Raw genomic sequence first — 12,347 nt, forward strand, 5'->3', positions numbered from 1 at the left:
AAATATTCTCATTACCGTTTGCTCAATATGGAGGTGGAGTACAAGAGGATTTATTTGTACAAGTAAAAATAAACAAAACTTTATTTTTGAACTTGTTATTTATGCAACAATTAGTTGATAGCAGGATAAAAGCCGGTGTTTCGTAGATATTTTTGTTATTCATATTTTCCACTGATCTAGTTCAGCTACATGCTTGCAGTAACGTATGATCATCGTATATAAAAGCACTCAAACAACTCTTATATATAGGTGGCGTATTTATTAATATTAGAAAATGATTTTTTAATATTAAAAAATCAAGCTGAATATTTAATATTAAATATTCATTTTTTAATATTAAAAAATAAGACCATTTATTAATATTAGAAAATGAATTTTTAATATTAAAAAATGATTTATTAATATTAAAAAATGATTTTTTAATATTAATAAATAGGATCTATTTTTTAATATTACAAATTATTTTTTAATATTAATAAATCGAATATTTAATATTAAAAATTGAATATTTAATATTAATAAATAAAACCCATTTATTAATATTAAAAATTACCTATTTATTAATATTAAAAAATATTTATTAATATTAAAAAATCGATTTATTAATATTAAAAAAATAATATTTAATATTAATAAATGATTTTTTAATATTAATAAATAGGGAATAAATTCCACAACGGCTTGCCATAAATGAATACAGCATAATGAAATCTCATTTCTATAATCCAGACATTTACGTCTATAAGAACTATACTGAGTCACTTTCAGGACTTTTAAAGAATTGCTTTTAATGCAACGTTTCATACTTACCTGATTCTCACTATAACTTGTCGGAAGTATATTTAATATAACAGTTTTAAAGTTTATTCTGTCGTTAGAATATTTTTCACAATTCAGTATAAAGTGATTTTCATCTTCTATCTCACTCGATTTACTAAACTGGTCCGCCATTCGATCTAATGCTTCGCACGTTAGTGTAGCGATAAGTGAACACAACAGGGGTCCAGTTTAACGATTTACATACATTGTAAACTCGTTCATTGGTGGGTAAACCTAAATGTCGCCCTTTTACTATATAGCAAGATTGTGTGCACGCAATCTTATTTTACACATAGATGACCTTTCTGATTTGCTCCTTAGAACATCAACGTAAGAACTACGATTTGAATTATGAAATTTATAAAATTTTAGTTTGGATGAATTGTAAATTTTTGATGATTGATTCTGCGTGCATTGACATATATATAGAACTATATATATATAGAAACGATGATCTGACAACACACACTATTACCACCCACACTCGCGTATATACATTTCTACACAAATATTTAATTTTGGTGTTGTTGGGTTGAAAAGTAAATCTATGTCTTCTATTTGGCGGGGCGAGTTGGAGCGAGTAATTTTCCAAGTGGAGACGAGTTGGTTCAAAACGTGGACGAGTCGTTGAATGTGGAGGCAAGTTGGTAGTGGGACGATTTGTCCTTCCAAAATTCATGATAAATTCATAACATTCAAATGCATGACATCACCTTACCTCAAAGCTGGTATAAAAAGTAAAAGGTCGTACATTAGATTATGGTTTAGAGGATAATACGAAATGGTCATTGGACGAAATCCATAGGGTACGAAATAGAATAGGACGAAATAATCATGGTACGAAATGAATATTTTCTCCACAGATGGCGCTGTATTTTTGAAAATGAATGGCGCTCGATTACAATAACATTATAAACAAAAAATGAAACTGTGACACATTCCTTCCATTAACAGTAAGTAAGCAGATAATAAACCGCCACCCGAAGATATTGTTATAATGTCTAGTGTTTTGATAAAAAGAGATATTCATCAGGTGTATGCAGAGAGTCAATATCATCTTCTTCTTCTTTCGGTTTTCAGTAGTCCTTCAATATCTGAAGATTATATACTGTTTTGCGCTGCGTGGCCTATATATATATTTACAAAAACACAAAAATAATTGAAAATGAATTTGGAGTGCGTGAGCATTTTAAATTGTAATTAAAACTATGTACATAGGCTAATAATGAGTTAAATGAATTTGTGGAGAACAGTTGGTGTAAGCTGTTCTCTGAAAGTGTCGACTGTGGTTACAGCGACTGTGTGGACTGGTAGTAAATTCCACTGAGTAATGGTGTACGGAAAAAATGAAAATTTATATGTATCTTTTTTAGTAGAAATGTGTCTGAAAGTGAAACTATGGTTTTTGCGGGTTCTACTGTCTGATGGTATGAGAATAGCAGATGGGATTGCTACGATTTGATGTACTATTTTGTAGAACATTATCAATCTTGTGCGTAGTCTTCTTTCTTGTAGCGTGGGCCAGTTTAGTGAGTTTATCATGTCTGTAGGACTACTGATGTTATGGTACCTGTTACAGACATATCTGGCAGCTCGTCTTTGGACCATCTCAATTTTAGAGGTTTGTTCAGCTGTGTGAGGGTCCCATACTGAACATGAGTATTCAAGCTTAGGACGAACTAGTGCCAGATATGCCTGGGTTTTGATGTTCTGACATGATGTTTTTAAATTTCTTTTTAAGAAGCCCAAAGATTTGTTTCCATTAGCTATGATGTTGTCTGTATGTTTTGACCATTTTAAGTTTGCTTGAAGTGTAATGCCAGATATTTAGCTGAAGAGACTAGTTCAAGTTTGTGATTGTGAAGGATATAGTCATGTTTAAACTGTTTTTTCTTTTGTGATACTGTGAGGACTGTGCATTTGTCTGGATGGAAAGCCATCAACCAGTCTTGTTCCCACCTAGCAGCTGCATCTAAATCTAACTGGAGTTCATCACAGTTACTTTGAGATTTGATGGTTTTGTAGATGATACTGTCATCGGCAAACAGTCTGAGCTTACTGGATTGTAAGTATTCTGGTAGGTCGTTGATGTATACCAAGAATAATACTGGGCCCAGAACTGTGCCTTGAGGGACACCTGAGGTGACTGGAGCCAGGTCAGATGACTCTCCATCCAGGACAACTGTTTGTGTTCTGTCATTTAAGAAGGCAGAGACCCAGTTTAGTGTTTCATTTTGAATACCATAGTAGTTCAGTTTATAGAGAAGTCTTTTATGAGGGACTTTGTCAAATGCTTTGGCAAAGTCCATTATAATTAAGTCTGTTTGTGTGTTGTTGTTGTTATTTGCTGCAAGCTCTTGGATGAATGAAATGAGTTGGGTTTCACATGATCGTGACTGACGGAAGCCATGCTGGAGGTCATACAGTATATTGTTCTTTTCAAGGTGGTTGATGATGTGTTTGGTGATGATATGCTCCATAAGTTTACAGGAAATACATGTCAATGATATTGGGCGGTAATTTTCTGGCTTGTATTTTTCCCCTTTTTTAAATACTGGTGCCACATTGGCATGTTTCCAGTCTGTTGGTGTTATGCCAGTTTCAAGTGATGTTTTGAAGATTAGTGTAAGAATTGGAGCTGTTTGATCTTTGAGTTCTTTTAATATTCTGCCACTGATGTTATCTGGGCCAGTTGCCTTATGTGGGTTTATGTTGAGTAGAAGTTTCTTGACACCTGGTAGTGATATTTCTAGTGGTGTTATTGTGGGGTGTGAGCTTGGACCTTTGTCTGGAATGCTGTTATTTGATTCGGTTGTAAACACTGATTGGAACTGTGTGTTGAGGATGTCTGCCTTTTGCTTTGTGTCTGCTATTAACTGTCCTTCTTTTTTCAAAGGAGCTACACCGGTGTTATCTGTGCGCAGTGATTTTATAAAGGAGAACAGTTTTTTAGGTTTTGACTGATTGTTACATGGTTGGTCCGGTTCATTTATGGGTAGATCCAATATCATTTTTTCAATATAACCCCAATATGCTTCCCTCTGTTCTTTTTGTACTTGTTTTTTCAGATGTTTGTACTTGTCTGCATACTTGATGTTTTGTTTCATTTTATAATATAATTTATTTTTTCTACTTATCATTTTCCTGAGGTGAATGAATGAAATTCTTACAATTTCTGTTCTATCAGGCCAGAAAATTGCACATATAAACTGTTACACTAAAATTTAAAGTAATAATTAAGTCCTAGATGTAAGGCTTAAAATGTGCACCAGATAACCCTCCTTAGTCTGGCTACAATGATACGCACATGAAACTGCTGGTTGTTATAGATACATGTACATGAGGGTGGTAATAGGGGTACCTTCATGACGAATAACGGTAAAAAATCTTGCCAAATGAAATTAACGGTAACTTTTGGTGCATGATGATAAAATGAAGAATTTCTTCAAGACGATAAAAAAAATCGACTGATTTTGACGAATCACATTAATTTTTTTCCAAAAATAACGGTAACAATAATTATTTGAGACCTCTGACAAATCACGATAAGGATAATTTGACGGAAAAATTTTAACAGATTTGACGCTAACGGTAGCCGAAAATGACCGTTTGACGCCTGACGGTAAAGGGCATTCATACCCTCGTACATACCCAGATTTTCCCTTGCATGTAACCATTGTACACTTTTTATTCTATATGTAATGATAACTGTCATTAGTATGATATATAATTTTATTTGTCATGACTTCAGGAAACCTTCAGGATTAATAGTATTATACATTTGCCATCTACAGTCGACTCTCCATATCTTGAAGTCAGCTGAAACAGAGTAATATTTCGAGATGCCTGTAGTTTAACTTGAAAACCAATTTCGGAAATTTGACAAACCAAAGGATACAACTCTTGCTTAGCTTGATAAGGCTAAAATAACTCCAGATGAAAATGGGACAGGGATTGATATTTTGGTCTTAGATCGTTGTATCTGTATGTAATGTTCTCATACCTGCCAACATTTCAAAATGCCCATGGGGGTTTAGGGTGCAAGATGGCTCCTTGTCCCAAAAAACCTTTAAATGGGCCTTCAAATTTATTGTAATGATGTTTATTTGCTTCTTCATACTTTAACAATCATATACCATGGTAAAATTGATTGTTTTGTTTTAAATTGTGGACAAAATTGCTCTTTAAAAATTTCCAATAGGGAGCCCGGTCCATGAGGGAAATCCCCCACAAATAATGACAGTTGGTAGGTATGTGTTCTTTAATTATTAAATGTGTATAACAAAAGTTAACTGTATGTAATTATTATAACAAAAGTTAACTGTATGTAACCACCATAACCATCTGCAGGGTTCTCCACAAAAAGAAAATCAAGGGTGGGGGAGAGATGTTAACAGAGATGGTGTCGCCTTTGTTAGCATTCCTCCTTGGGCATAAATTAGACAGACAAAATACTTTTAATACATCTTATTAAATTAATAAATATATATATATCTATGATAACAAAATATAACAGCACATAACATACATGCAGTAAGCACAATTGTCATTTTGAGGTAAGGACTAAAATATATCTAAGATGTCTTGTTAAGTTGTCTGCTACCTGTGCCTTCATTCAGCTGACCAAGGTCTAGTCTTCTGATGGTAATGCATGACAAGGTAAATGATACAATCATATAAACATTCCTGGAGTCACACCATTATATACTAATAATTTTGATTGCTTAAATTTGCCACTGACATGATAATTGGGTTAGAGGTATTCGGCATTTACTACAATCTATTGATTTTTGAAGCGTGGCGGACGACAAGTTACGTGTGGTGCATGAAAATCAAAGGTGGCGGAGAGGAATTTCAAGTGTGGCGATTCCCGAACTGTAACCATTTTATTAATGGAAAAACTTAAATCTGGTGCTCATTTTGTGCCTTATCTACATGTACATGTACAACAAATGTATGTACACTTATACATGTGCTATGAGGAAATAACACGAGTCACAATTTCTTTTTCAAAGTTAAAGTATGACGCTGAAAATGGTGGGTTGATGAAAATAAAGCTTTCATTTGTGCTTCAAAGGTTCATGAATAAAAGTTACATATTTGTGGAAAAAAAGGAAAAATGAATTGAATCTTTTATGATTTATCAACTTCAAAATGGATCTTTTACAATTCAAAATAGAAACTTGCTGTCCCAAGGTCTTGGTGGGCAATTTCCAGGTTTACTATTTGGACTGTGCTTTGACTTCCCAAGGCCACAACAGTCCTAAAAGAGGTACTGTTTCCTGCAGGATGTTGTGGCGTGGTATGGCGCCATGCCCTTTTTCCGTCGTATTTTAGAACGCCTGTAATGTAATATTGGTTCTGCAATTCATCTTTTACAAGTTTTAGCAAGACCATTTCGAGTTATTTCCCATGGAACAAAAAATCAAAATTTAATGGCTGACATTTTATTGAATTTTGAAATGGTTTAACAGTTTTGAAGCGACATATTACACATATGATTCACGATTGAATCTAATAGGGACAACATCGATTTATACTTCTATGAAATTAAAAAGGGGCCAGGCCATCGTTTTAAGTTATAATTTGACGATGCATGGGATGAACCTTACCACTGATAATTCTCGTAAACAATCCAATGTTTGTTTATATTTTCTACATATACTATTCGGTCGGTCGAGACGTCGGATTGGGTGTGAATTTACTACGGCTTTCATACTGTTGTTATCTTAATAAAATTAAAGTTGAGAATATAGCTGATATAGTTTTGAATAGTATACAAAAAATCAACAATGTTTCAATAAAAAAAAAACACAGATTGAAAAAAGATGAAATGCAGAAGAATATGTATAGTAAGTCTTGCTATACAAATCTTTGAATATCATAAAACTATTTTTAGTCATGAGCCAAGGTAGCTTTGAGTGGTTTAAAAATGCGAGTCCAAAAGGTATTTGGCACTTCTTTTGTGCATCTTAAAAGCAATGCATTGCATATGCTCTTGGTCATTCAAAGTCCACTTTCACAACACATCCTTGGACAATCAGTCACAGTGATCCAGTATTAAAGTTTATAACTGGAGTTATTGATTGAAATGAGGCAGTTGCACAATGAAAATGATCAAGATTCTATTAGCGGAGTCTAGAAGTGAGAATTTTATTACAAAAAGGAATTAAATTAACAACCTTATATACATGTACATATCTTTATTTCTTACCAATGAATATGAAACAGTGATATATTTGATCAAATCACCATCCATTACAGTGCCTTTACTTCTGTGAAAAGAGTGCCCCAAAAGTATAGTCCTCCGTGCAAAGGGTGCCCTTTAAGTACAGCTTATCGCGCTAAGAGTGCCCTCTGAGAAAAAAAATAACCTGCCCTTTTCAAAAGCTGCAGGAAACACTAAAGACTATCAGTCATTGGAACAATCTGGGACTAAATTACATATTTACTTGCTGAATGTTCAGTAGTTATGTGTCTGATTGAAGGATGTCATTATACAAGTGTATATTATTCTTTTCAGGCCATGGGGGACTTAAGAATGGAATCTATCACCAACAGAATACAGGTGTTGGATGGCTTTGTTAAAGGACAAGTGGAGACTGATGATGTTCATACATCTTTATTGACAAGAGATGGATTAATGGATAGTTTGCTAGTGTTATTTGATGAGTGTAGTCATGACAATCTAATGAAAAATAAACATGTAGCAGCTTTTGTGAAAAAATGTAGGTTTTGGTAGAATGCAAATTATTTGTACATGATAAATCAGTGTTAAGTTTTTGTATTCACAACCATGAGAGTGAAAGGAGCCAATAGTGGTATCCATGTCTGTCAAGCTATTTAAGTTCTCCATTTAAAACTTTTCCTTCTTTTCCAATGAAAAGAGTATCAGAAAATTTTGATGTATGAATGTTCATGAAGGCAGGATGCTTTTGTCCTACAGACATACTGTAAACCGACTTATTTTCGCGTTTTACCCTCTCTAGTCCACTTCGTGGCTATTTGATTTCGCACTTTTCTATTTACTTCATGTAGTTGAATAAGGAAAGATGCAAGTTTTACATATTCGCGACGATTTATATTCACAATATTTTTCTACTCACGAAAGTCACGAAAATTAGTTGGTTTACAGTACTACTTTGTTATCATTTGTAATTTGAAATGGCTAATTAAGCATTTTTTTCTTTTTCCCCTTTCCTAGGTCCAAACTTTATTTTTATACTGGAAATTAAACAAAAATTGTTTAACATGAAAATGATGTCATTGAACTTTTTCAAGATCTATTTTATTTGTGATTACATTTTATAGATGAATCAACAGTTAAGGAACTGAGAAAGATAAGAATGAAAATGGCAGACTTTGAGGTGAAAGATGTGATTGGACGAGGCCATTTCGGGGAAGTACAAGTAGTTCGAGATAAAGTGACAAGCACAGTATACGCTATGAAAATTTTACATAAACACGAGACACTGGCACAACAGGAGGTACATTACACACCTAGAAAAATAAGAAATAACACATGAAATCTTGTGGTATTTAGGTATTTAGGTATTTTGACTGTGATATTATATCAAATTGATATACGCGACCTTAACTTAATATCTACTAGACAGCAACCCAACTGTTTCCTTTAGTCTAAATCTAGGGTAGGGTTCGGTCTATGCTTTCGCTTTAGGACTTCTATTATAGTTATGCCCGACCGGTATATTTCAAAGTTTTATTAGGTATTATTTTTACCGGTCCATGCCACCAGTTTATAAGTGATTTAAAATGTGTGTTCTGGAACTAAATGTGTCTGAAGTTCAGTACTCTTCGAGATTCAGTCAGGAGTGTCTTCTAGAATCTTTCTCCAATGGTGGACAAAGAGGACCTAGACTGCTCTTATGGCCCAACAAGCCCTAACCTTTGACCTTGACCGTAATCAGGCTACCATAGTATTGGACTATAGAGACCAACAGGAATAATAATCTGGATAGTCACCAGATATACAAGGATCTGGCGGTATCGGTTTACAAGAGAAATCTCAATCCCAAACTCAGTCGTTCTGGTAGTAGTCCAGAAATAAACAACACCTTTATCTGAATCTCTCAGTATATTTCCACTCAAATATGTACAATCCCACACTAATACTACAGTATAGACTTTTGTATGTGCTAGGGTAAAAACTAAAACACTATAAATAAGCCTGGGGTTAAACAATGAATAAAGGGGCAACAGACTGACGGACCAAAAGTAACTAGCCCGACCTAACAATTTTGGACGTTTCAAGCACGGCACCACAAATGTAAAGATAAGTCATAAGACTTTCGAAAACTAGTTCTCTATTTCCACCAATATACAATTAACAAGAACCAAAAAAATAAACTACTGAAGGGAAGTTAAAACAAAATAAGACTCGTTCTGTCCAGAATATGCTTTCTCAAAAACGGTCTGTAATCAGGAAACACTGAAACGCAGGCTCATCGAAAGGGGTCGAGATCTAGGTTGATACCAATACAAAGGGAAGTAACCGGGATTAATTTTTAATCAAAAGACCAATTCAGGCAAGGGACAAGGCGTTTCTCTGTAATAAAATAATTCAGTAAAGTACAACATTTATTAAACAAGACATATATGAATCAGCTGCACATTTAATTTGTTACAGTTTTGGAGAGTCAATGGTCTAATTCTGCAGTCTCTATAATAGTTTCCTAGACCAAGAAATATAATGTTTTAGTATCTAGAATTTCTCTCTAACGACTCACTCTGCCGTTCTGCTCAGGGCTTGCATTTAGAACTCGCTAGTTAGTGCTTCAATTCTTAATTTTACCGACTTTTAAGTTCAAGTCATAGATTTAAGACACGCACGGGAATGTCAACAAATAATGACCCCGAACTTTTACTTTCTTTAACCAGCGATCTATAAATAACTTTAACCTTAACAACTGACTAGCTGAACAGTTAATCGAATCTCGTTTTTCGCAAACTGACAACTTTTATTCAGTCCAAAGAACTATACAAAAACTCAACTCATTTAACCAGCGAACTGCTTTCTAAATAAATTACGCCTCAATGCGTAAATATTCTAAGTTTCCGCTAAATATCCAATGCAAACCCTGATCAAAAACTAGCCAGTTTTAGTCAATCAAAATATATACATAAATAGGAAGGGGAACTTCTTACCTAAAAAATACTGTAATACACATTTTCTTCAATACACTAGTTATAGCATATTAAATAGTGCGAGATTCCTCACCGAGACCACTTCCAAAAAATCGCGCACATGGTTGAAAATTCACTCTTTAACTTATGTCTACACCCCTGTGAATCTGAGCTGGGAATGATTACCAGAAGACAATCACTGCACGAGCTAATTTTCCCCGGGAATTCAATTGAGCTCTCTGATTGGTTGAGAAAGGAAAAATATTTTGAAGGCTAATGCGAGGTTCGTTACGTCACTAAAATTTAATGAATGAAAAAAAAATCAGAAAGTAATAAAATAATAATAAATCTTTCTGGGAAAATAATTAAAAATACTAATAATGAAATAAATAAATGAACCAAATAAAGTGACCCACAAAGCTACAAAATCATCACTGCACATATAAAACAAGGACTTCTGTTCTCATAAATAGATCATTGACTAAGTGCAGTTTATTTAAAAAACTATTTAGGACTATTCCACAGTCATGACAGTAAAATCTAAAGCAACTTTTGATTCTTTAAATTAAATTCATTCTTAAATAGAAAACTTCACATTGCTTCAGATAATGCAATTTCCAAAAGCATGACTTCTTTTGACAGAGCACATATATGTAGTTGCATCTTCATATTGTGTTTGTTATGGTTGAAGGTATCTGAGTTGTAATTTTTTGTCGAGCCTGCGACTTTTGTCGCAGAAAGCTCGACATAGGGATAGCGATCCGGCGGCGGCGTTAGCTAACTTCTTAAAAGCTTTATATTTTAGAAGGTGGAAGGTCTGGATGCTTCATACTTTGTATATGGATGCCTCATGTTACGAAGTTTCCGTCAGTCACATGTCCAATGTCCTTGACCTCATTTTCATGGTTCAGTGACTACTTGAAAAAAAAGTTAAGATTTTTTGTAATGTTAGATTCTCTCTTATTATAAGTAATAAGATAACTATATTTGGTATGTGCGTACCTTGCAAGGTCCTCATGCCCGTCAGACAGTTTTCACTTGACCGCGACCTCATTTCATGGATCAGTGAACAAGGTTAAGTTTTGGTGGTCAAGTCCATATCTCAGATACTATAAGCAATAGATCTAGTATATTCGGTGTATGGAAGGACTGTAAGGTGTACATGTCCAACTGGCAGGTGTCATCTGACCTTGGCCTCATTTTCATGGTTCAGTGGTTATAGTTAAGTTTTTGTGTTTTGGTCTGTATTTCTTATACTGTATGCCATAGGTCTACTATATTTGGTGTATGGAATGATTGTAAGGTGTACATGTCTAGGGGGCAGGTGTCATCTGACCTTGACCTCATTTTCATGGTTCAGTGGTCAAAGTTAAGTTTTTGAGTTTTGGTCTTTTTTTCTAATACTATGTGCAATAGTTCAACTATATTTGGTATGTGCGTACCTTGCAAGGTCCTCATGCCCGTCAGACAGTTTTCACTTGACCTCGACCTCATTTCATGGATCAATGAACAAGGTTAAGTTTTGGTGGTCAAGTCCATATCTCAGATACTATAAGCAATAGGTCTAGTATATTCGGTGTATGGAAGGACTGTAAGGTGTACATGTCCAACTGGCAGGTGTCATCTGACCTTGACCTCATTTTCATGGTTCAGTGGTTATAGTTAAGTTTTTGTGTTTTGGTCTGTTTTTCTTATACTGTATGCCATAGGTCTACTATATTTGGTGTATGGAATGATTGTAAGGTGTACATGTCTAGCGGGCAGGTGTCATCTGACCTTGACCTTATTTTTATGGTTCAGTGGTCAAAGTTAAGTTTTTGAATTTTGGTCTTTTTTTCTAATACTATGTGCAATAGTTCAACTATATTTGGTATGTGCGTACCTTGCAAGGTCCTCATGCCCGTCAGACAGTTTTCACTTGACCTCGACCTCATTTCATGGATCAGTGAACAAGGTTAAGTTTTGGTGGTCAAGTCCATATCTCAGATACTATAAGCAATAGGTCTAGTATATTCGGTGTATGGAAGGACTGTAAGGTGTACATGTCCAACTGGCAGGTGTCATCTGACCTTGACCTCATTTTCATGGTTCAGTGGTTATAGTTAAGTTTTTGTGTTTTGGTCTGTTTTTCTTATACTATATGCAATAGTTCAACTATATTTGGTGTGTGGAAATATTTTATGATCTTTTTGGCAGTCACGCAGGTTTTATTTGACCTTGACCTCATTTTCAAGGTTCATTGCTCAGTGTTAAGTTTTTGTGTTTTGGTCTGTTTTTCTTAAACTATAAGCAATAGGTCAACTCTATTTGTTGTATGGAAGAATTGTTAGCTGTACATGCCTGCCTAGCATGGTTCATCTGACCTTGACCTCATTTTCATGGTT

At 34.5% G+C, this 12,347-nt stretch overlaps 1 protein-coding gene across 1 annotated transcript in view; it reads left to right on the plus strand.

Moving 5' to 3' along the window:
• The first annotated feature begins 1,692 nt into the window (after window positions 1-1,692).
• Window positions 1,693-12,347, plus strand: part of LOC127729744 (citron Rho-interacting kinase-like) — a 71,152-nt gene continuing 60,497 nt past the window's right edge. The window contains 3 exon segments of the mRNA XM_052237613.1: window positions 1,693-1,772; window positions 7,343-7,547; window positions 8,131-8,306. Of these exon segments, the coding sequence (XP_052093573.1) occupies window positions 7,346-7,547; window positions 8,131-8,306 (378 nt within the window). The 5' untranslated portion in view covers window positions 1,693-1,772; window positions 7,343-7,345.

The sequence above is a fragment of the Mytilus californianus genome, unplaced genomic scaffold (assembly GCF_021869535.1).
Source record: "Mytilus californianus isolate M0D057914Y unplaced genomic scaffold, xbMytCali1.0.p SCAF_2, whole genome shotgun sequence".
In the NCBI taxonomy this organism is placed as follows: Eukaryota; Metazoa; Mollusca; class Bivalvia; order Mytilida; family Mytilidae; genus Mytilus; species Mytilus californianus.